Source organism: Mytilus californianus, unplaced genomic scaffold, assembly GCF_021869535.1.
Source record: "Mytilus californianus isolate M0D057914Y unplaced genomic scaffold, xbMytCali1.0.p SCAF_3, whole genome shotgun sequence".
NCBI classification, from domain to species: Eukaryota; Metazoa; Mollusca; class Bivalvia; order Mytilida; family Mytilidae; genus Mytilus; species Mytilus californianus.
Window position 1 is genome coordinate 11,095,928 of NW_026262679.1, and position 27,834 is coordinate 11,123,761.

The 27,834-nt window shown below is 31.8% G+C and overlaps 1 protein-coding gene across 1 annotated transcript in view; it reads right to left on the reverse strand.

The window, feature by feature from the left end:
- LOC127732943 (probable JmjC domain-containing histone demethylation protein 2C) overlaps positions 1 to 27,834 on the reverse strand; it is a 111,886-nt gene that overhangs the window by 23,063 nt on the left and 60,989 nt on the right. The window contains exons 5-8 of the mRNA XM_052242150.1: positions 26,885 to 26,969; positions 12,752 to 12,849; positions 4,829 to 4,913; positions 1,642 to 3,313 (exon numbers count right to left, since the gene is read on the reverse strand). Coding sequence (XP_052098110.1) covers positions 1,642 to 3,313; positions 4,829 to 4,913; positions 12,752 to 12,849; positions 26,885 to 26,969 — 1,940 coding nt within the window. The remainder of the gene's footprint in view (positions 1 to 1,641; positions 3,314 to 4,828; positions 4,914 to 12,751; positions 12,850 to 26,884; positions 26,970 to 27,834) is intronic.

The following is a 27,834-nucleotide window of genomic DNA, read 5'->3' on the forward strand; positions in this document are numbered from 1 at the left end:
GTGGTTAACCATGATAAGAAACAAACCAAGTAGGTCAGGAAGTGCATGTTTAACATTTCAAGGAAGACTTCACTTATTTATATTCAGACATATGATTCCGCTGTAAATAGAGCTTTTTAAAAGTTTTACCAAGGAGTGTAACTCTATATACTAACAGTGTTCTTATCTAATTCAGGTTTTTACCTGTCACCACAAAAATTTCACCATTAAATGAACTCCTGTGCATAATTAACAGGTCACTCGGAGCAATGCATAAAGGTTTTATTGTTCTTATGTTATACAAAATACTGGGTATTCTATTACAGAAAAATATGTACTATCCCTTTAATTTCTTAACATTTTAATACAATACTAATGAATGAATAAGGAAACAAAGTACAAAGTCGAAGACAAAACATGAGAAACTTTTAGATCACCCAGTCCTACATAAATTGTCTGAAATCTTTTTTTCAAGTAAAAATCTTTCACTTTGAAGTACACATAGTCATGGAGAACACAATTTAATAAAATCAATTAAGCATTAATGTTTTACTCTGTTTGAGTATTATCATTGGAATCGGGATTGTTTGGTGAACATTTAATAACAGTAGCTTGCAAATGTCAATGATTCTGGAAAAACCAATGTTGTGAATAAGTAAATTAATGACATCAGTCTACCAACAAATGTTTTAACATGAAAATCAATAACGAAATCAATATATTACACTGTGAATAGGGTTTAATACCAACTTAACAGTTTATTCCTGTAACATTGTAAAGCTGTAATCAATATTCTTTATAATGATTAGATTATATAATGTTTCACCAACAGGGTAAAATGTATTAAGTTTTGATTAGTAATTAGTGTCATGTCTGGTCTGTAAGTGTTAGAAACATGTGATACAATGGGTAATTATCCATCATATATCTTATTACTTCTCAACTAACCTTTGCTTGTCAAATTTGTCTATTTTTTGTTGTTGATAAATTCAAAACAAAACCACAAAAAAATCACTGCTTTTTTAATGATTCTGAATCCTTTATCAACTGACACTGTATATATTTTCAATGACAGTAAACAATATTCAGCTGCAAATCATCCCAAAAGATCATTAAAAACGATGACCGAGATCAGAGTGTATCCTAGTACATTACAAACATATAACCAAATAACAATTCAAATTTCAATGATAAATGTTCCCATTTCTTATATGAAAAAAAAACAAACTTATTGTTTCCTTTGCACATGTACACATAAAATCAATCTGCTTAAGGCAAGTATAAGATTCCAATCAGTCACAAGTTATATAGACATGTAGTCACCAACCTACACATTTACCATGCAGAAACATATACACAGCCACTTTTTATGATGAACTTTCTTAACATATGAGGGATTATTTTGTTTTTAAGATGACTTGTTACTCAAATGACAATATTCGTCTGACATATTTTCAGTGAGAAACCATAACAGGATCTTATTGATCATGTAGTTGTAACAAAGGAAATCGTACCAGGCAGAAATGTCTGCCTACAGCGGTAATGAGATCTTGGTGTTATCAGAAAATAATTAGATCTAATTTTAACCAACGTAAATAATAAATCACAGAGCTAATGAATTAAAATTTTTATGTGTATTAAATAAGACAAACTGTTCCCTACCTTTCTATTCTTTCACGATCCTGTCTTTCTCTTTCAATTTGTCTTTCTCTCTGTTCCCTTTCCATTTTATCCCTTTCTAAACGTTCCAAATGTTCCTGTTCAATGCGTTCCCTCTCAGCAATTTCCCTCCTTTTGATATCATACCTATCAATTTCTCTCTCTTTCAAAGCATACAAATCACGAAGTAATTCTTCTTGGTTTTTATTTAGAGCCCAGTGTGGGGGTACTGGAGTAGACGGATGTTTCTGCTGCCACAAGAGTTCGAGCTGCTGTGTAAGATTGGCTGGGTAAGCTGTAGCAGTTCTTTGTAACAGTAATTGATACTGTAATAGTTGTTGTTGTTGAATGGCTGCATATGTGGCAGGGTCTATACCCATCCCTGGTGATGGCATGGCTGGTACCTGGGCTAAAGGGTGATACAATGAAGAGAGATGTGATCTCTGCATTGAAGACTGATAAGATGACCCAGAAGGCATAGCACTAACTGGTGGTGGAATGGGCATTCCTGGGTAGGCTGCAGGCATCTTAGGATGCATACTCTGCACATTGCTGTGAACTGTGTTTTTCTTCATTAATTCAGGATCCCTGTACGGGTGAACTGGTTCAGTTTTGTCTAAAACTAATGGACTTGATGATGGACTGTTTTTTATTTTATCTGAACGTGAACCAGGTCTGCGATCCTCACTAGTTCCTGAATGCTCACTTGCACGAGAACTAGACCTAAATTCTGAGTTACTATAATGAGAAGTTTGAAATGCATTCACATGATCATATCGGTTTTCTTCTGAATGTTTTGTAGATGGAGATGTTGATTTCCTGGATGTTTGATGCTCAAAACTATTGGATGAATGAGTTTGGGTTTTTGCTAATTTGGTTAGCTGGTCCGTGACAGATTGATTCACATCGATTTTTTCTGTCAAGTTTGTAGACGGAGAATTTGCTTGTGAGTTGTTTGCTAACAAACGTTGTTTCATAAAGTGCATATTATCGTCTGTTTCGTCGTGTTTCTTTTCTTCAGAAGTTGTATTATCCTCTGAACATTCTTCCACTGTCTTCGATTCTAATTTCACCGTTACTTCACTAGTAGTATTTTCCTCCTCATTTTTATCACTTTGTTTTATGTCATCACTAGTAGATATTACAGTGTCTTCACTTTTTAAAGTTTCACTTTCCTCGTTTTCTGTTTTTGGTTTCTCCTCTTCTTTCTCTCGCACTGAATTAGTGTTTGTAATATCACATGAAATTGACTTCTCCTTGTCAATATGAGAATTTTTCAATGTTTTATCACAGTCACCTAATCCTTTATCTCGCTTGCTAGGATTAGGTTTGACAGATTTGTCTTTAGTTGATTTAGATGATTTTAAAGGTTTTTTAGATTCCTTGGTTTGAACTCTGCATGGTGATTTGACAGTAGAATCTTTCACCTGTCTACGTGTTATTCGATCAGATATTGGTTCTGCCTTTGATTTTGCAGACTTACAGTTTGACACAACATTTGTTGGTTTAGCAGTAGATTTAATAGAATCCTTTTTAATTTCCTCATTTACACGAATCTTTCTTGTCTCTAATGACCGAGATCTTTTATTTACAGTTGACACATCAGGTTTTGTTTCAACAATAATTTGCTCTGATTTTCTTTTTCTATCTGGCTTTGAAGATCTAGAATTTTTATCTGAAAAGATATTAAAAACCTTTTGAGTGTTCTTTAACACAACCAATTAAAATGATTGAAAAGATAGCTCTATATTTAACATTGATTATGTTACCTGAAACATACACACGATCCCTTGTCTGAGCCTGCTCATTCAAACATCAATAAACTGGTTATTACCAACAGTGAATAGCGATTCTGATTTGAAAGGACTAATATTGAAAAGCTGGTATTGATTCTGTCATGCAGATCTCATCATTATAGTCGGTCATATTGAACAAATTCTTAACGACAGACCAAGTATGAAAAGAAACAAAGAAAGCATATTTTGATGATAATACAAAGCCATACAAAACTCAAAGAGAACTGATAAATAGTGTGATACTTCCCTGACTTTCAAATGCTAATTATATCATAAGATCTCTTTACATTGTAAATACTTATTCCAACATTGTAAAAAAAGATAAAATGCTTGCCTGCTTTGTAGAAGGTAGTTTTCCTTTTAACACTCCTTATGTAAATTTTACCTTTATAAAAATGTACCAGAATTCTATCTTACTTTACACTGTCAAAATATCTGCCTGTCTTTTTGCATTGTCAAAATACCTGTCTGTTTTTACAGATCAAAATATCTGTATGTTTATGCCTTAAAGAAGAGCTTGTATTGAAAAGTTTACAATTCCTGTTAAAACTTGTTTTCTTTGTACTTTTATAGGATTATCTGATTAAATCCCTTGCCTGAGTGACCATGAAGGATTACTAATATGTGTAGGGAATTCAATATTTAATAATAAATAAATAGAGAGATTACAAAAGTAATACACCAAAATTAAGGACTTATTAAAATTAAGCCTAAATATGTTTTACATTGTAGACAAGCTGATTAGATTGCTAAGGAATAACCCCTTCTGATTAAACTAAATTTAAATTCTTTTTAACATGTATGAACACTAACACAAATATACCCATTTTTCTTATTGTCATCGTTTTAAAAGATTTTTAGTTGCTTGTTCAGAATAAATGATTTTTTTTATATCCTCACTGGCATATTAGTGAAAAAACAAAAACACCCAAATGATAGATATGCTAATTTGAACAATGTTTTTTCACTATGCTATGCCTAAAAGTAACTTATCAAATAATCTTTTTTTTTCCATTATGATCAAAATTCATAATTATATCAAATGATTCTCATCAAAAAATTCTATTGAATCAGCATATTTCCCTTGGTTGGTTGGAAACTAACAAAATCATTGATTTTCAAATCACATTAGCCCTATTTGTTTGATCATATACAAAAGCGTAAATATCTTTTTTATTGTTCAAATTAAACTTAAATTTTAATGTGCCATACTTCTGGGTTCCATTAGATTTAAAATAAAAAATCAATAGTATTACATAATCAACCAGTAAAAACTTGGTCAATGTCTTTATAATATGCAAAGAATAAATGAATGATTCGAACAAAACTTTATTCCACAGAAAAATAAGCAAATTAAAAGCTGGATTCCTAATAAATTAGTTTATTTTGCTTACCTCTTTGTTGTTCAGTAATTGTAGGTTTTTGTTGAGTTTTTCCAGACTTGTTTTGATCTACTGTGGTAATGATCTGACCTGATATCTGTAATGATAATAAAAAGAATCCTAAAATAGCAGATCAAGGGTTTGGTTAATCTCACATCATGCTAAATTTTAAGAAGTCTGATACAATAGTTAATTAACTTCAAAGGCTGAAATTTGTCTCACAGTATTATAAAAATGTGGTTCCACCTTCACTAATTTGAAACAATAAGTAAACTGTTTTCGGTCTGTCCTTCAACTTGTTCACTAAACAGATATTTATTCCCACTAAAGATAAATGTCATACAATAACTTGTACTTGGCAAGCTGCCAAACTCACATAGGTTGTTATTAACACATTAATACAACTAAAAAACCTATAAAATCTACATAATAGGTTTACAGCTATGTAAACTTGTAATAGGTAATTACATCAAGATCAATGGTTTGTAAAGAAATAATGAATCCAATCAACAAATATACATGGCAGAAGTTTAAAATTCTCTCCCACAAAGAGTACACATATAATCTCCTTCCCTTATCTCAAGTATTTGGCTTCCCTCTCTTTATCATGAAAATGCCTTGAGCAACTGACAAACACTTCACTTATCAATTCACATTAACAGGAGGGAAGATCTCAAAATACATATTCACTGACAATCATGTCTTGTTGGAGTGCCCTCTGGGAAAGATATTATACAAAGTACAAACACATATTTGTCTGTTGTGTTAAGGGATAAATTGAACTGGCTTGTTATTTATTGTCTTCCTTTCAAATCTATATTTTAATACTTTGTTCAAATAATGATTGTGCTTTTAATCGGTCAAATTACTGACCACCTAAAGTTTTGCTTTAACAAATGGATTATATTATGTTCCAGTCCAATACACAAAAAAAGTTTTTATTAACTAATGAATGCTGTTATGACATGAAATTTAATTCACATGCTGGATGAGCAACTATAAGGGGCATTGACCTTTTTTTATTTCCTTTATAAATTTTCCAATGAGGATTTTTTTAGGTACTTTATTTTAATCAACAATCAGTTTGTTTCCTGATGTAATTCCTTCTTCCGATCTCAGACAGTTTATCAAATATAGATGTATTGATTGTACTTTTTTACCCTGAAATGAAGGAGATCTTTCATGACAAACAAGCTTGATAGCTGTCTATTCCAGTCTTGTGTTAGGTTTATTACATCGGACATTTGTCACTGCCGTAAATGGAATGTGGTTGTAACCACGCCATATACAATAATCAAACATTCACAGTATAATCCAGTGAGAGACAAGCATACATCAATAAAACTTTCTCCATCCAGGGAAATGATTTTAATGGATAACGGCTACATAGAGAAATCTATTGATCATCCGGTCTTAATGGTATGTAATGTCAAAATCACTGCTAACATTTAGCTTTGCATGCAAATATTGCCAGGATGGGGTACCAGTATTAATTTACCAGTAATGGGTACCAGTTTTAATTAAGAGTGTACTATCTATTAAAGTGGAAAGAAACAACAACTGAGATTTGACCTTGAAGTCCTGATAATAAATTGATGCTAAAGCTGACTTACAATAAAAATTTCTACAAAAAAACAAAGAGCTGCAAGAAAATGTATTTAATGCTAGAGTATTAGATAACAGTTAAAAGATAAAAGCTTTCTTTCAAAACTTATTTCTATAAAAATTAAGAAACCATGTTGAAGAGACAAAGAAACCCTTGTTTTTACCTCTTGCAGAAGGAAAGCAATACACATGGTTACCATCATCATAAAATAATTACATTAACACAGACATGTAGAAAGAATTCCAGCTAAATATAATCTGCCATTATGACTTCCTCCATGTTTTAATGGTTTCCATTGGGGAAATGCCATCAATTGTAATTTTATTACTTTTCAAGATGAAAGAAGAAATTTTCTTTATTACTTTGTCAATTGAGAAACAGGAGTTGTACTTTAGATGACATTCGAAATATGCATTATTTTTTTACAGAAGATAAATGGTATGAACGTAAACAAGATTTAAAACAGGTCTTCCATCATACCAATGACATAGACAAACATATTACCTTTTGTTTAACTATACATACAGGTGGTACTGGTCTACGAACATGTATACATTTACTTCTTTTTATTGTGGACAAAATTGTTATACCCATTTTTGTCACCAGGAAGGAGATTAAATTGTTTTAAATTTGAAAAAGGTTTGATAAAGAGACTATTATCTAGTGTGTAACAACAGGTCATACCACATTATGTCCAGATTTTTAACCTATGATAATGGGAAAAAAATTTCACACCTCTAACAAAATTCACACCTAGCTTAAGCAGATGTGATAAACTGAAAAAAGCAGATGGTGTTAAAATCCCTCTGAAGGTCCAAAGTAATGACTAATAATATATTGATTTTTCCTGCATTGTAATGCACCTTTAGATTCTTATCCATGAGTCAACTTGCATGCTTCCATCTGTCTGGCACTACATTGTCTGTTTATTGTTTCTAATTCTATGGACAGACTTGATTGTAAAATTTCTGTTATGACAAACACATTCAAAGAAACTGTGTGAATTAAACAAAGCCTTTCATAACATTTTTGTGTATTCAGTTGAGCTACACTGCATATAACCACACTATAAAACATTTTTAAATAATGATTATAAATTTCACATTAACAAATAATTTGCCTAATCCACAAACCATGATAAATATGATGAATAGGTGTTTAACATCCAGTGGCAAATATCACATGCATATCAGGATGAGAACGTTCTGAATATGAACCCTGCTTTGTTACTACACTGACATGGTGAGCCAAATTTATAACATGCTTGTTCCCAATGTAAAAGTCCCCCAGAAGACATGAATCCCTAACCTGGACACATTAAATTTCCACAACACAAAAATATGTGCAAATCAGACACAACGAGAATGTGTCCATAGAACACCGATGCCCCACTCGCACTATCATTTTCTATGTTCAGTGGACCGTGAAATTGGGGTAAAAACTCTAATTTGGCATTAAAATTTAGAGTGATCATATCATAGGGAACATGTGTACTAAGTTTCAAGTTGATTGGACTTCATCAAAAACTACCTTGACCAAAAACTTTAACCTGAAGCGACCAAAAACTTTAACCTGAAGCGGGACAGACGGACGAACGGACTCATAGACCGAAAAACACATAATGCCCTAGGACTGGGGCATAATTACCAATCTTGCAAACAAATAACAACTTCACGGTTAAAACTACCTTACACAAAAACTTGACATGGGATAGATAAATGGATGGATGGACACTAAAAAAGCTATTGTACTGGCTAATTATAATCCATTTTGGACAATTTCTTTGTTCTCAAAGAGTCACATTGTAACCTTAAAAAGTTAGCAAGTCTTAAATTTCTGTAAGTTATCATTAAACCAGCTGACAATCCTATCTTTAGAAAATATACTGTCTTTTCAAATGACTACAAAAAAAGAGATCTAACCAAGCAGAACATGGTAACAATTCCTAACAGCATTTTGACATGAATGTAGGTCTCTGTATAAAAACTGTTTATCATCAATACAATAATACCTTCAGACATTGTCATTCTGCTTGGCTAATCACGAAAAGACAACTTAAGGTAAATTTGTCACAAAAATACAGGTATGTCCTCGGGGTCACATGAATCATTTATTCTTCTTATAACAAAAGGTCAGATCTTGTAACTGTAAACAACCCACATAAAAATCCTCGGAAAGATTTAAGATAAAATCCATAAACCTGTTCTTTATATGGACGTAAAGATTTGATTTTATTCGGTCATGTTTTATTGTATATACAATACTTTTCAAAAGTTGTTGTTGTGATTTCTATTTGCGTCATTATTCAAATGCATCACAGTTAATTAAATGCAACATGCATAATTATTGCATCTGCTCCTTGTTTTTTGTTTACTAAAGCATTGTAAGTTTTTCTGGCAAATGGTTTGACTTGAAATCTGATCTTGAAGCTTCTTGATTATGCAGAATTACAAAAACAAACCTTTAAAAAAAACACTTAGTTGCATAATAACCTTGTATCTTAGATTACAAGCAAATTTTTATTTCTTTTGAGGTAACTAAAAATAAACGAATTAATGTTTGAAAATCGTGTGTTGCTGGGTGACTGTCTCACTAATGTTTACCTCACATCTCCTTTCATTGGTAATGCTACTGCCTGGTCAAATTTGAAATTTCTTTACTGGTATTTAGGTCTGGACACATAGGAGATAACAGTCATTAGTGTCCTTTCATTTTAAACTTTTGTTGTCCAAAAGAAGGATAAGTATAATCACATGACAAAATCCCTGTCATCGAGTGTAAGTACTTTGTGGTTTTGACAAGTTACATAATCTCTGCACTCAATGTTTACAACAGACCTGGTAACCGCACCTCTCACTCTCCAAATTGTTAACCACAATCTGCTTAATGTTTCAAAATCACTAAATGATTGATTAAATTTTAAAAAGTCAGGTCAATACTGTATGCGTCATCAAGTTTTCTAATCTTAACTGCAGATGCCTGTAATTTGATGGTGGTACATGGAAGTTCAATGGATTAATCAATACCTATAATTTATTTCTTCCTACCTTAAACCATTACCAATAGAACATTACATTTGAGCTTTGCTATAATTAAAAGGGAAATTCATTTATGAGAATTTCCATTACTATTGAACAGAATGACATAACTTTAATGAACATTTTCCAAATGAATGTATTTGCTTTCTTCCTGTTTACTGCTAAAATAGTAAATTTGAATGTCCTTATTTCATTTTACTAGCCATCATGCCTAGTGTCAATTAAATTACAAAAAGAATAAGAAAATGCTTCTTCAGAAGAATCAAGGACGTTCATTTTAAGGGCAGATACAGGAAGGCCAAATTATGGTCTCCCAACACTATCTGTATGGCACAAGTAATATTTAACATTGACATAAAAGAAAAGCCAAGCTCACCCTTCCCCTTTCAACAATGATCAAAACCCATATCACACAGTAAGCTATAAAAGGCCCCGAAATGACAAATGTAAAACAATTCAAACGAGAAACTTAACGGCCTGATTATGTACAAAACAATAAATGAAAAACAAATATAATATACAGCAACATGTGCATGATGCATTTGAAGTGTAGCATATCACAAATTCATGTAAAAAGAATTGATTTAGGTGTGGCAATATTCTTCAATTCTGTAATCCTATCCACGTTTTTTTTTATTTCACATTTTAATGATATACAAATAGAAGCATCTTTCTTTAACTGACCTGAAATGTTATGTTAAGCCAACAAATTGTATCCTTGTGTACTGCTTGATTATGTAACAGACCTTAATGTGGCTTTAACTTCCCTTCCTTGAATAATCCAAAATTATCTACTCAAGCAATAAAATTAAATCACCTGCCTAAATATTTCTTAATCATGTATGTACATATAAATATCTGGTGTAATAAAATCTTGTCTGTCAAGAAATAAATGATTAAGTAGTCAGCTGGCAAACAAAGAGAAGTCAGCCATGTTTTGGTGGGAAATGAGGCCACATGGCAAAGTATGAGTCATACCTTCACAGATAAAAGACCAGCTAGGTGATAGTAAAATGTGTGTATCAAAGTCTAAAAGGCACTTCATAGTAGGAGTATCTGTATCCTGTTGTGTGAGAAACGAGGATTGGAGTTATAAATAAACATAAGTACAAAGCTTACAGAAAAGTTTCCTTTTATTTACATTCAAATTTTGGTTACATATATTTAAATGATTTCAAGGGTAAATTAAACAATTTAGTAATACAATGGTGCAGTATAATGAATGTTGATTACGTAGGTTCTAAGGTTAAAATACATTTATATCAAACCATTGATTGTCATGAAAGCTCTATTAATTAGTTTATTTCAATGTTAAACTGAGCAAATCTATTAAAAGATATATGTAACTGAGAATTAAACACTGGCAACATACAAATGTAAAACCTATTTTTTGCAAGGTGAAATGTTCAGATATAACACAAACAACACATCCTTCTTTGAGAGAGATAACATACTTGGTTGATAAAACAATCTGGATTGGATCCAGCATTTAGACTGGAATGATAACTTACACAAATACATATGCTAATCTATATTTGTCTACAACATTGATAATACACATAATATCCTTCACTATACCAACTGACCTATTTACCTTCCCCAACCTGTTCATTACCCTTTTTCTTTCTATTTTTTAGTTTTTATCCTGGTAAACATGGACAAAAGTGGAAATCCGGCCATTTACCAACCCTACTTATAATCTTATGCTAATATTTTATCATTTCAGATACTTTGGAAGGAAAACAGGTCACTTAAAAATCTATTAAAATTTAGATATAAAGTCATATGTCATAAGCTAAAACTAAAAGCTCTGTTATTGACAGTGGACATTTTGTGTTAACCTAATCGTACAGTAGATAATCAATGGTTCCACCCATCTCTTAATGAAGTAATAGATAAGTCAGATTTGTCATTACTGTTTCCCTATGGTTAGATCAATAAACAGATATACTGTAAGATTCAGGGCTTATTATAGTGACCATTGATCAATAGATCAGTAGATTTCTGGTTACAATTTCTACTGGAAGGGCGTTTATAGATATAGACATAAAAGAGGACATCAATAAGTGTAGTGGCCACAGAATCAGATTAATAAACACCAAAAGTAGTGGAAGGGTCGTCAAATGAATAGATCAGATCGACAAAAAACATTCATAACTGAGGGGTCATCAGATCATTAAAAAATATTCATAACAGAGGGGTCATCAGATCAACAAAATACACACCTAACGAAGGGGTCATCAGATCAACAAATAACAATGGAGGGGTCATCTGATCAACAAACAACAATGGAGGGGTCATCTGAACAAAAAATAACAATGGAGGGGTCATCAAATCAACATTCATAATAGAGGGGTCATCAAATCAACATTCATAATAGAGGGGTCATGAGATCAACAAATCTTATTGGTAGTGGAGGGGGTCATAAGATCAACAAAGCTCATTGGTAGTAAAGGGGTCATTAGTACTTTTTGCTAGTTTTACATACATTAATAAAAAGAACTAAATCTCATCATTCAAAACTAGAGCTAGTACCATGAAAACTGAAAATGATGTGTCTTATGTTGTTATTGATTACCCCCTTTGTACCTTAACTCCAAGATAATTAAACATTCATCACATGTTTTATCAGTCCATGTTAATTTGTACAACTGGTATCAGATATAGATATTATTGATACCAACAACCCAAGAGCTAGTCACCTGACACATTGTATTCAATGTGACCTCTACACCTGCATGTTCAATCGAAAAGACCATATTTAAATTTACTGAAACAAAGCCATCTTTCCCAGCACAGCAAATTTAATATCATCTCTTTGAAGCTACTCTAAATTTATGACAAAACAAAGACATGTCAACTGTTTCAATGTAACAAGAAGAAAAGGAGAACCTTTATGTAGCAATACATTAATTAAATAACGAATAAGAAGAATATAGTCAGTTCTTTTTATTTAAATCCAAATCAAACATATTATGTAAACTGAAGGCCCTACCTACCACTAGATTTTAAATTATCAATGATAAATGACCTATTTTCCCTGGAGGGTAATTTTGTAAATTTACATCAATCCTAAATCAACTCATTAAAGATGTAATAATTCCTGTTATATTCCCTGGAGGTGACATTGATGAATAAGTAATGTAATTGTCATATTCTGGGGGCTTTACTAATACATCACATGTCCTCAAGTCACACGGATGTGATAAAATTACAACTGTAGTCTCAGGGTTTTTAGTTAAGACATTGCAAATATTTCTATTTTATAAGTAAATAATAAATCTGTCTTACCAAATTAGATGTTTGATCCTTTTCCTTATCCTTGTTAGCCTGTCGTGTTCGACGGGGTCCTATTCCAATCTCAACTCCTCGTAGTATAGAGTCTACCACTGAAAATTAAATAAAAGTCGGCCATTAACAACTAACGCAATGCAGTTAGGTCATATATTATGCATACAGCTTACGAAAATTAAATCCCAGGTGAATAGAAATACGTTTGAATAGGTTCAATTTACACTACAATCTAGAATAAATAGATGCAAAGAAATGTTCAGATCAGGTGACTCATAAAAAACAACTTTATAATCCTGCAATAACATTGAATAAACATGGCGGTTATCATACCAGGAGAAGCATTGATGAATCTGTCTCACATTCCAAACAATCTAAGTAGGAGGATAACAAAACAGCAAAAGGTCAAACTATCACGGAAATCTAAACCACAATTATAACTTTCTCTTTCCAAACTTCCTACTAAAAATTTCTAAAAAAAATACTACCATTTTGAACAAAAATCATGGTATGAAAGTCCACTAAGCAATCAGCATTGTCTAATGAATCTTTTCTACCTTCATTTGAAAGAGGAAATATAAAATATCATATTTACCTTAAAAGTGAAACAAAATTTCCACAAAAAATTATATTTCCTTCAAATGAAAAAGAACTGTTATCACACTAACACATGGACTGTAAAGTGAGATTGTAGTGCCTTGCAGCTAAATTGGACACACCATGTGATCTGTCCTATATTGATCAAACTTGATAGGTGTAACATAACAATTATAATATCTTGGTGACAGTGTGTGTGTAGTTATACTGGTGTATTGAACCTTTAAGCTAAATGTAAAGGTCACAGTCTGTGTTATTGAATTCTTAAAATATCATTACAATGCATATTTCTATTGTTAGTTATTGAATTACAAAATGATTTGCCTGCCATATGTGTATATTTATTTAATTGTATCTCAGTAGTGAAATATGCATTAATATTGTGAAATGGAATTTGTAAACAGGGTAATATAGTAAATTAGGTCATGCTGAAGGTATCAGCCATCTTGAATGGGATTTAATGTTTTTACATTAATATTTTATGACACAAATTGCTTATATAGTTGATTTAAAACCAGAATGACAGATGATATGCTTATCTAATAGGAAAAGTTTATTTAAAAATGATTGTTTGAAAAAAAGCCAGAAATTAGACATCTAGATGATTACTACACAAATCTAACAGGAAGGCATGTCTAGCTTGAAGTAAAAGTTGACAGCTCAGAGCTTGAAACATTGAGTAGACGACGATCCTTGTCTAATGTTGAATACTCCTAGAGGTTTTCATTTTTTGTAATTAGATTGCACCAACTATTTTAAGTTAAAATTTTAAATACTGACAGCCACGAATCTAAGCATGCCTGATCTTCTGAGGTCAACATACAACCTCAACAAGAAATGAGTGAAATACATTGTCAATTTTAAAGAGAAATGCTCACAGTTAATATAGTGTTTGTTAGTGGCAAGAATTGGAAAATTTACCCCCCCAGTTATTGGGACTTTTTTCATCAGATCATGATAAGAATATAGGGGGGTCCCAAAAATTCTTGAAACTGGACACACATGAGTCCAAAACAAGGTCCCATGCAATGATTAATTTTTGGAGAAATATTGTAAGATTACAAAAATTCACATAACCTGATTGTACTGATATAATTACTCCTTAGCTATGTAAATGAATAAGAATGAAGCCACCTTCATCAAATCTTAGCAGCTGGACAAGCATTAGCAGAAAAAACAGAATTTCCATACATAAAAAAATATGTTAGCCCTATACAAGGAAAGATTAGAAAAAGCCCAACAGCTAGTCGGTTAAAGAGTTCATCAGAGTTCCTGTTTCTTTGTAATTATATATATGCCGACTTTTAATGAAAGGATTAGGTCCAGTAAGACCCCTTTTTGGCCCCAAAATACGGTGTTTTACAAAGTTGTTGAAAATATAAACTTTTAGCTATTTATTGGAAAGTAGAATACTTTTGTTACATAAATATGGGATGTTTTTGACAGTACATTGGATATACATCAGGTACCAACATCATTATTTGATGCAAAAATACTAAAATCTTCACCCAATCTTTCTTGTGCTAATTGTAACATGGTTTTTGTCTAAAATGGAAGTGGCCTCACTTGTGTTCAGTCTTAATATTTAAATATATGTTGTATTTATTGATAATACATAACAAATATAAATGTTGAGACTGCACACGAATGTGGCCACTTCCATTGTAGACAAAAACCATCTGAAAAGTGATGTTTTATGGCATATTTGATAGATTTTTCATATTTAAGCTTGAATTTGAGCCTCTTTGATGACCAAATCAGTTAAAATCTTTAACATACACTTAATTGTACAAAAAATGACAAAAATCTTTCATCAGATGTACTTCAAATTTTAGGCCAAAATTACCCTTTACTGGACCTTCTCCTTTACTTACTTACTTACTAGTAGATTATTGAAATGTACCCTGGTCTGGTAAAATTGAAATTGTAAAAGTTGTGACCTTTTCACACATCACAGAACTTACCAAAGGAAATGTGGTACAGACATGGGGTGTATATAGATCAAAGGTTAGAGGAAAGGTTTGGGTAAGGGGCAGATCCAGGGTTTGGAAAGGTGGAGCATTAAAGACATAACTGTTTGTAATGTTAGATACATTTTTTACAAAATAATGCATAAAGATTTTTTTAAACGAAGGGTGTACGCCTTCTACACCTGAACTGAAACCACCATTAAAGAACACAAAATTACAGATATACTTATTACCCAAATGTAGAAACATGTCAAAATCAAACTGTTGTACAAGGCAAAAACCATTCACCTTTTGTCTGTATAGAATTTTTGTCAAATCATTGGCTGAATCTGAACAGGTTTCAATGTATAAAGAGATACCTTCCAGACTTTACTATATTAAATTTATCAAAAGTACTGATCTTTAAAGGATAGCTCCAAGGTACTTCAATCAAACAAATTTTACTATGAAATAGGAGAATGTCTCTTCAATTAAATAATATTTGCTAAGAAACGGAAATCAGGGGAATAATTTGAAGTGTCAGACCAATAAGTCCAATCTTACCAGTGTAGGAGTAAAAGCAAACACATAATTAAGTTAAGTTGATCAGTGTTTCAATTAGATGATATTAATGCTACAAAAATACATGTGAAGCCATTAATGTTATGAAGGTGAAGGTCATGTTTGATGTAAGGATATGATTACAGTGCGTCATTTGCCCTTTGTTTTCATATTTAATATTGATGTTTTCAATATAACTACATGAACAGGATATTATCACATTTAAAGGCCTAGAAATGGCCTAAATCTTTTGTATGTAATATATCAACACAAATCTGTTGAGGAAAGGCTTTCTCTGGTATCAAATACTTTTATCTGGATAAACACATGTAAATGAGAACCATAAAATTCACTTCAAAGGACACCAGACCCATACAAAAATGCTAACAAAGTATAAAATGGGCAGAGATGTGAATCAATAAAGATCCTATTAAAATACCATTTACACAATCAGACTTACTGTGCAGTCTGGTAATTGTGCAAGGATATTGATTTTATTATTCATCAAATGTTCCCCTGAGTGTCAATGTAAAGCTTAAATGGTATTCTCTGCTGGGAGAATCATACTCCATTAATCTTTTTCAGGAAATTCTAATATTTTTTTTCTTTATTCTGATGCAAAAATCAATAGCAGAGGAGACTTACATTATAAACAAGAATGTTTGATTTTACCACAGGTCACAGCTCCAATCAGACAACTGAATGCCAATCACAGCTGCCATTTTCATTGAATTCAAAATTATAGAGTAATTCACTGCATTCTAATCAAAACAACATTACATATCTAAGGCAAATTTTACAGACTACAGATTTGAAATGTTGCCCATCCATCACACAACATGCAAGATTTTATTGAAATACACTAAGCATGAGGACACAAGGTACAGATAAAACCCTTTAAGGATGTACTCAAGTGAAATTAAAAAAATCTAGAATTCAAAATTGATACTATTTGTCAGAAGAGCATTAGTTAGGGAACAAAATAAGCTAAAAAATATTGATAGGTTATGGAGCTTCTTTTCGAAATATTTAATTTTTAAAAAATGGCAGGAAAAGACTGACTCGGACTTTTACCTTATATTTGCATTGGTATTATTTGGGTCTCAAATCGAAAAAAAAAAAGAAATCTAGATTCTGCTTAAACTTTGGTAAATGACCTTTTATGAGCTATTGAAGTCTTATACAATGTATGAAAAGAAAAATGGGTGTTACGGAGCAAAATATTTTACCCTGTATCGTAGGAAAAAAACCAAGGAGTCCGAACATTTGACAAAAATTCCTTTACCTCACCTAAGTACATCCTTAATGTTGCAAAGTTTACAAGTCATCCTCAAATAACAAGAACACATTCTGTATTCAAAAACCTTAATAAATGTATCAATCATTTTTAACTGTTGGTTCATGATTGATGTTACCATTGCACTCTTATACCTTGTCACTGTGAACGATTTTTTGTTTTGTTTGAACTGTGCCTAATAGACATTTACAAACATATTACCATGACTTATTTTTATTACATATCTTAAAATTTAAGAATGATACTTAATTTACATGTTGTTGTAAATAGATCCTTCTAGATCTAACAAGACAATCAGACCCATATTGATTTTCTATAATGCAGTAACATCTGTCATATGTGGGAAGGTATTTACACAATCAGTGCACTTCTCTGGTTAGTCAACTTAAATTCCAAGGAAAAACGTAGCAAGCAACACACAAAATATGAAATTAATACTCTAAAACCTGCCTAAATATCCAATATCATGAACTAAAATTATTCAAATCCTCCTCATTTGGAATCTGTTGGATAGAAGTCTCATGGGCAATCATACCACATCTCCTAACTTGATATAATATAATATGTTTACTACACATGTAAACTTTACTACACATGTAAACTGTTGTAAACAAATATGAGTAAAAATGACTCTTTTAAAAGATAAAACCCAATTAAAAAATCTCCATAAAATGTGACCTATCTGCAGCCATTACACAACAATATGGATATTTATATTTTAAATTGGACCATATGTTATTGTTATGCAAAGTTTCCAAGCATATTATTTTGTATCATATGCCCTCTTTGGCATTAATTTAGTGAACATAAAATCTTATTCTTATGGATAAAAGGTATGAGAGTAAATGACAAGGAGACAGCAAACCAACAACAAACCTGACACAAAGTAAACATTTTACAGTAAAACCGGACTTCAGTATTACCTACAGAGTACTAGTGCATGAATGTATACACTACACAATAAGACCTGCCTATCTACCAACAAAAAGATAACAGTGTGAATGTATTTTCTAAACTGTAAAACCTGCCCATTTGCCTACATAGTACTAATGAATGCAAACATAACACTGTAAAATCTGCACAAAGGTGTTACGATAGACATGAACATTTAGGGTAGCTAGGGAGGCAGGCAACAGAACTTGTTTTTGTTTTCCTTGTGTATGTTTTTAATTGGAAAAGAAATAGAATGGGACTGGATGCATCAATTACAAAAAACAACAAAAAAATCACAGGAAAAGTACTTTTCTTGCTGTACTTCATCTAGACAGTTTCATGACGGTAATTTATGAGTTCTGACAACAGTCCACAATAAAGTACATATAGATGTAGACATTGTATATAAAAATAAGGAGATGTGGTATAACTGCCAATGAGACAACCTTTGGTTGCCTATAATTGCTTACATCCACTTTATTTGAACTTTGGTGGATAGCTGTGTCATTGGCATTCATACCTCATCTCCTTATTTTTATATCCACCAGTGTTTAAATAAAGTTGATGTAAGCAATTATAGGCAAACATACGACCTTCACCAATGAGAAAAACCCATATCATATAGTCGCCTCATAAATGGCTTGACTTAAATAACACTACCTATACAGATTATACAGTCTAACAAATTAATGTACACCTGTCAAACTAACCTCAACAACACACATTTACATGATAATATACAATAAAACCTCACTAAACAATATTTGCACTTAATTTGTACAACACCCGTTATTTACAGTAAAACTGCACTACATGTAAATGAAGCCACTAAAGAATTTAAAACCTATTGAAAAAGTTACACAAAAAAACAAATGTAAATGCAAACTTTATACAGTAAAAGCTGTAGAAGTTCATAAAAACATAAAACAACCAAACTTTATCCTGTAAAAGCTGTAGAAGTTCATAAAAACAAAAAACAACCAAACTTAATATGTAAAAGCTGTAGAAGTTCATAAAAACATAAAACAACCAAACTCTATACAGTAAAAGCTGTAGAAGTTCATAAAAACATAAAACAACCAATATTATCAATTTGAAATTCTGTCCAACAAACCATTGCAATTTGTCTAACCTTATGGCTTATCAAAAAGTTAAATCACAAAAATACTGAACTCCGAGGAAAATTCAAAACCGAAAGTCCCTAATCAAATGGCAAAATCAAAAGCACAAACACATCAAACGAATGGACAACAACTGTCATATTCCTGACTAGGTACAGTCAAATCACAACTATCCTGGTACATATCAACATTATATGCTGATTTCCTTTACATGGCCAGAATGCATGTATGTACTAGTATATGTTCAATATGCTAATCAATGTTATATTATTATTCTTCAAATGTTAATGTTTATGTGTTATTTGGAACTTGACAGGTTTAACTATCCAAGTTGTTGTCAGAACATCATGTTTACTGTTGCTCTAAAATAAATAGTTATATTCCTAAATGATCTTGATCAAAAACCTGACAAAAAGGTATGATTTCCTGTACACTGACAGACATGTTACAAAGTTGGCCTGCACAATCATACAATGGGATTTCTTGGGATACCTTCAGTTATCTACTTAATATACTTAAATCAGCAACAGGACGGGTCCCACATATGGAGCAGAATTATAATGCTTATCCCTTCTGGAGCACCCGAGATGACCCCCCGTTTTTGGCGGGGTTTGTGTTGCTCAGCCTAGTTTTCTATGTTATGTTTTGTATACTGTTTGTCTTTTAATGGTTTCTTTATTTTTTGCAATGGCATTGTCATTTTGTTTTAGACTTAAAGAGTTTGAATATCCCTCTGGTATCTTTCTCCTCTGACTCTTATTTAATATATGCCCAGCAATCCACAACAGTATATCAACAACCCATCTCTTGTAAAAAAAATTATTACTCTAAATACATTGATTTTTCTGCAATTTATTGATGAAAGTAATATTTGTGTGGGACAGATGTTCTTGTATTTTTCACACATACAAATTAGATTTTCCAATCTGTGATGAGTTGAGAAATATGACATCAGAAACTATCATGTTATGGCTAATGATTGAAGATTTTGGCTTATTCCTAGAGTCAGTTATTATCTTGTAATGTTTAATAAAGATTAATTAAAAAGACAGACAGAGGAAGAACTTTGAACTAGGCAGTATATATTTGTTATACATACAATTAATTAAGTACACTTAAGATGCTAGGTCATACTGAAGTAGTTGCAATAAACAGTTCACAACACTAACTATCTTCAATTCCACATGTTTATGAAATAAAGTGAGATTGGTATAGTTACTTACTAAAATGATACCAGTGACACCAAGGGAATGAACATGAACCTGGGAGTCATACTATGAATAGCCATTGGTCTGAACCACCAGGCCACGAACCCACACAATAATGTTAATCAAAGTACTGAAGTACTGAACATCGGATGACCACAAGTTCTTGAGGATGGTCAAAAGCACTTGTCTCAGAAAAAAACAACATATCTCTTTACCTAAAACTGAGGTTAATGTACAGAGATATATTTTTTTCTGAGACAAGTTCGTGCGTGGATGATGAATAAATGACAGGAAATTCAACTTCACCGTAATAACTATTATATTGTAGTGATACAAATCAGTATACACTGAGTTGTTGTTTATATTATATTAAAATAACAGTTACATATATATATGATTTGAATCCATTTGTATATCATTCTATTCTACTATTCTAAAAATAGTGCAATGCAAGTGCATGGTGGACACTTTTCTGTAAAAATTCGATTTTTCTAAGATTGGATACGAGTAGGCATTCATATTTTCCTGCAAAATCAATTACAGAGTTACCGGTCCTTGACGGTATTTTCACAAAACGTTCTTTGAGATATTCTTCCGCATGCTTTAACACAATTTTTCGGTACGTGTGCATTGATATTATCAATGATTTTTTACTTATATATATATATCTAACTACAAAACATTTTCATATTATTAATTTATGTTGTAAACAAAAATATTTTTATCAGTATTCATTGAAGAGATGTATTTATATCAAACGTTAAGGAATGTTATTTTGCACTCGTTTATGTGCGCGTATTTATCATGTTTATAGATCGGTTACAAACCCAAAACTAATTTACATAATGGAAATCGAGGCGATAGCAATACATCGGGATGACCTCAAGGTCATCGCGATGTAAAAATATATGTTAAAATAAAATTGAGAATGGAAATGGGGAATATGTCAAAGAGACAACAACCCGACCAAAGAGCAGAAAAACAGCCCAATGCCACCAATGTTCATTCACACATGTAAGTCTTCATTAAATTGTTTTCAGGAACAAGTGTATGACATATGTCTGTTCAGAAGAAACCTGATTTAACCAATGAATAACTTAAAATTCAATGTAATTATAAACCAACAGGTCTGGTAAACTGAAAAGTAAACAACTCCTATTTGTGCTTTATTGTCTACCAGACCCGAAATACCATAACTGTTCTTGTCAAAGTATCAATATTAATATTCACCTAAAATACCCGTCTAACTGATAAATTAACCATATTTGCAACTGGCAGAATGTTCATCAGTGACAAAGCTAAAAGTTTATTTTTCTTCATGCCATTGTTGCTACTGCATTCTAAGATGAAACACATTAGTTATGAACAAAATATTTGCTTAGACTTACAGAATTATCAGAGGAATATGTAAACATAGGTATGGGTAAATATACATACTACACTGTGTCACAACTTGCCCTTTTAATCTCTATTTACGCATTTAAATATGACGATAATACATAAAAAAAATCTATTTTCTAAATAAAAAAAACAAATCTTTATCCTTCTTACAAAGAAAATTTGAGGGCATTAGTTTAAATGTATTAACACTTACAGCATATCAATAGTTTGCCAAATTCATATACTGTGTCAAATCTATTTAACTTGCAAAAAGTTGTCAAAAGGGTACAAATAAATCCATATTCTAATTTATTAACAGTTATAAAACAGAACTGTATCTGATTTAACAAAGATCAATCTAAATTTGACTCAGTTTCTCTTTACAAAAATCCCGATATTTCATAGACATTGCAATTAGCCTGAAACCAGTCTATGAGAATTAATTTGCTCAAAAATGTAAATATCAGTTGAGTAAATGTCTTAGCTCTGCAATGAAAATGTATAAAGAAGCAGCATTGAGTGTTACACCCTCTAACTACTCTTGACACTGTGTTATAACATTAAGAGTTCATATCTCAAACTGAGATAAACAATTCCAAAAGGCATCATTAAATTCAACTGATACACAAATCTATGGACCAATTCTCATCATAGAAATTCGAGATTTTATAGATTGGAACATAAGATAAAATTTTAATAGTCAATTTGTGATTATTAATGCATTACAATTTCTTTATAACTTGTTTATTCACTGTGTAACCTTCAAACTAGGTTTAGCCAACTGTGAGAGGTTAAAGGAAATCTAACAAACTCTAAAATGATTTACTTATCAATAGTCAAAATTGCTTGACTATCTACAAAGCTAAGCTAAGATAACAGGTATTGTTTACATATAATTACCAAAGCTTTGTTCAACATTCCGTTTTCTGACCTCAACATACACAGCATGCCTTCTACTTGCTTATAAGAGTGGTGTTAATATTACACAATATAATAATACTTGATGAGTTCTATTTTCATGTATTGTAAAGGAGATTAAAGTTCAAATAAAGTACACACACATTAATGTTTTGATGAAGGCTTCAAACAGCTTTGTTGTATCAAAAGGAAGGGATACAGTTGTCAAATGAAGTCATTTCTGTCAGTGGAACTAACTGTTATATGTGTATTCTATGTATAACTCTGACAGGGAAACATAGCTGTCCATCCATGGTTAATCATAGGAATACAAATAATACTTTATTATTTTCAAAGATATTTCAGGTGGGGCCCATAAGGGATGTTTAATATTCTATGATTTCTGAAACAAAGAAATTCAAAGTCTTCATGACAGATATTTAAAATGTTCTTATTTTGTTTTTTTCCGAATAGGACCTTGGAAAGGTTAGTGGAATCAGTCCCTTGACAGAACATAAGACACTGCCAAAGTTTATTGGGCTGTTTGTAAAACGAAATAATTTTTTTTTTGTATTTGAATATAAAAATAAGGCAATTGGTAGATTGCCAATGACACAACGATGAGAAAAACCCATACCCTGTAGTCGGCTATAAAAGGCCCCGACATGATTAATATGAAACAATTCAATTGAGAAAAAGTAACGGCCTAATTCATAACAATTTACGAAATTTTGAAGCATATTTTCTTCAAGAAGTACAGATGAAACCTGCACATCTGAAATGTCAGGAAGAGTGACAGTGTGAAATTTCATCAGTCAATTGAACTGTCAGAAGATATCTTAGGTAGCCATAAAGTATGGTTGAAATGTTCCAAGGTTAATCAATTAGACTAAAACTCAGCCAAGAGAATGATAATAAGACATAATCATTAATCAAGCTCTGAGATAGACATGTGTACTGAAGATGGCTTTGTCAAATAGGTAATATTTAGTTCCAACTCAAAACTTGATTTATTGTCATTTTTTGTTGGATGCTTATGATGTTTAATATTTTAAGTTTCACAACATGTTGCTAATATAAACATGTATTCTTGATGGAAATTAACCTTTCCCTATAAATGTTCCTAATTTCTTCCTTGATATTTCCCCCCTCCTATTTATACAGATGGATCCAGAGAGAGGTTTGGGGTTGTAACTCTCCTGTCCATTTCTTTATATTTTTTAAAAATCATATTAAAATCAATAAACATTAAGCTAGAATCACCCATAGGCCCTAAAAAATTATTGGATGTACGCCTGCTTTCCTTGTATACCAAATGGACATATTTAAGAAATGCAAATTCTCTAAAAATTAGGTTATGCCCTCTGTTAAGCACGCTCTTAAATGGCAACTTGGCTAATCAGAACATAAGAAACACATCATACAAATACAATAACATATTTTATTTGGTCCCTTATTTTTTATTTTGAAAAATCCTACATTTGAATGGCCTTTTGTATTACCATGAAATAATTGTTATATAAGGTCATATGAAGAGTTGAAAATACATAGTCTGAAGAGTATACAGTCAAAATGATGTCCCTGAAAGTAACTTACTTTTGGTTTTATTGACTTGACAACCTTAAATTAGGTCACTTGTAAATCATAATACACATTGGTGTTTTGACTATGATGGTACAACCACTGACAACATTATACTATTAATCAGTCTGACATAGTACATGAAGAGGTTTTAAAACTTGGCAGCTGAATAAATTAAACTCATTATCTGGTAAACACATCATAATGGAGATCATTCCCTTGTCTATCACCAGGATACTTCTCTTTTATTAATTTCTCTTTAGATAAATAATTAATATTCATGCAGCTTATTATAAGTCAGTGAAAATAGTCTACCTTTAATATTATACCATCAAAGAAATACTGGTATAATTAGGTTTTTGTAATTTTAAAAATGATCTTTTATCAGAAAATCTTGTGCAAGTTTTGATGCACTAAAGTGGAGGATTGTGTGACAGAATAAAAGATTTTCCACAAAGGCAGCCTAATCACATGAGCTGTCAACTCATTATAGAAGACATGATTTCTCAGACAAATTCTACAATAACTTTATGTAACTGTATTAGGTTATACCTATAATACACTTAGAACTAATATCAATAAAAGTACTTTGTAGACGTCAATATCCTTTAGAATTTCCTACCTACATCAATTGATCTCTCAATTGTTGATGCTGCATTAAAAAAGCAACATATCAAATATATCCACTCCCACTTATACAATAAATTGGTTGTGTTAATATGCTATAATGAAATTCTAATGATTCACTGAAACTCAGGATCTAGATAGAGTTGAGTAAAAATGTTTTAATGCAGTGAGACAGTTTTTACATGGGAACTTCTTAATTTCTTAATTAAAAAACAATTGCAGCCAATCTCCACTGACATCCCACTCCAAATGAGAATACATCTGCAGTTAATCAACCTTAGTACATTACAACCACTGGTTATGAACTGTCAACATGGAATTGTTATCCCTTAGTCTGAACAGAAAAACTCAATCTTTGATCTTAAAATAACAGGATATCACATCCTAATTGTAACAGTGATGTAGTATATAGAGCTTGCAAATTTGGTATAAGCCATGTAAAACTTACTATTCCTTTTAATAAACTTATTCTTAAAGGTAAACAAATGTATCATTGAAATAAAACTTAAATATTTTCTTTACCAGTATTATCATTGATTAGATGTAAGAAGATGTGGTATGAGTGCCAATGAGACAACTCTCCATCCAAGTCACAATTTGTAAAAGTAAACCATCATAGGTCCAACACGGAGCCTTGGCCCACACAGAACAGCAAGCTATTAAGGGCCCAAAAAATGACTAGTGTAAAACCATTCAAACAGGAAAACCAACGGTCTAATCTATATAAAAAACGAGAAATGAGAAACGCTTATGAACCACATCAACAAACGACAACCACTGAACATCAGGTTCCTGACTTAGGACAGGTGCAAACAAATACAGCAGGATTAAACGTATTGACTTTTTTTCCAAAATGCAATTTATTACTTAATATATATTGCTATTCAGTTATTAACACTTATGGTCTTCCTGCATCATATCAATACTTATAATTTGGTATTGCACAAGGTCATGCTTTTCCAAAGCTGCTTATGACCTCTATCTAAATAAGCTGAAGATGCACTGATTGATATCTAAGTCTGGGAAAACATGGTTATTTGGGCTTTGAACTAGCTTCCAGTAGTTGATAGCACTCATAGGTTGGTAACTTGTGACCTTTTGTCATTTTGTTTGGGTTTTTTGGTGCTTAGTACAGATCTGATGAGTGTAGTCCCTTTTAAACTGATTTTTCCAGTAGGTGTTGTTAGTTGCTGTCTGCAGTAATTATTTTTCCTTTAAATGTGTTTAACATTAATCAGGCCATAGGTTTTATCTTTTGAATTGATTCACATTTAGTCATCCCAGAGTGTTTTTTAGTTGACTATACAGTATGGGTTTTGCTCATTGTTGACCTATAGTTGTTCACATCCTTGTACTTTGTCTTTGATACTAATGGTCTCATTGGCAATCATACCACATCTACTTATTGTTTAAATTGGGAATAAACATCTCATTCATAATTGTGCACATTATCTAGAGTTAAAACAATTGTCACCTATGACTGACTGTAAGTCGTTTTAATGGCAATGATGCTAATAATTAATTATCTAACTAATGTTTAAAAATAACTCATAATAATAATAACAACAGTTACATGTACATGTCATGTCATTATGAAACCTGATGCACTCATTTATTAAGTTGCACATGGTAGTTAACCAACATCTAAAAGATCTTAAAACATAGGTTGGGAAGTGCTTAACAAGTTGCTTATGCTGCAGTAACTGTGTCAAACATTAGAAGAAAGATTGCAATCATGAACCAATCAATACCATGCATACCATCATCAAAAGCAACATTGATACCACCTCTATCTATAAATGTACTTGCCACCAAAAGCAACATCCCACTGATGCCACCTCTATATAAAAATGTACTTGTCATCAAAAGCAACCTGCCCCTGATGCCACATATGTTTATTAATGGAATCAAGATCAACCTGCCAATGATGCCACCTTCGTCTATAAATGTGCCCGTCATCAAGAAAGAGAAAAAGAACTCACCTCCGTCATCGAGAAGTCGCATCTGAATAAGACATGGATCTTCATGGTGTTCCTCTAGAACTGTGTCATCAGTAACAGCTAATGTCTGCAAACACAAAAGTAATTCCACAAAATTAACATGTCAACTTAAAAAACAGCATCAACAAGTCTAAAGCCCCAGGAGTCCAGGACTGGTTATATAATTGAATACTTTCTATTCGGTGTCATTCATACAATATTGTTGATCCGCTACAAAATTAGTATAATTGGAAATTTTTACATAGAATTTCTATACAGCAGAAGATTGTTAAAGATATAAAAATAAAGGTTTCTTTTTTATGTTGAAAAAAAATATGACAGAAGCAGCATTGGTGCAAAAACTGAGTTGCAATGCCAATCTCTATGGATTTCAGTTTTTTGTATGCAAATCAAATGTATCCAATTTTGTTCTCTTCCCAATATAACTTTGGTAATGATTGGATGGTATGCCTAAATTTCAGTCTATCAATTACTGTTGTGACCGTGACCTTGACCTCTGACATCAGTGACCTTTACAATCACTTGCCGTCTTTACAAACTTTTGCCCAACATGTTATTCTGTTTAAAGGTACAGTGACCTTGATCTTTGAGAAAGGACAAAAAAAGCAATAGGTGCCTTGTTCTTTCCAAGGGTCATTTTTAAGCTAAGTTTTGTGATGTTGGAAATTATGGAACAAAATAAGAATTTAATATTTTCCCCCAATTTAAGTCTGTAATTTGCTTCTGTGACCTTGACCTCAACATAAAAAGGAATCATCTGAACCCCATGAGCCATTTTACAATCAAGTATGGTAAAGATATTATTCCTGGCACAAAAGTTATTGTCTGATAACAGAAATGTTGATAATCTGGATGCTCTGAGAAAGCCAGACACAGCATTCATTATATCTAAACAAACCATTATTAATGTGAAACTGTTGATACAATATTTA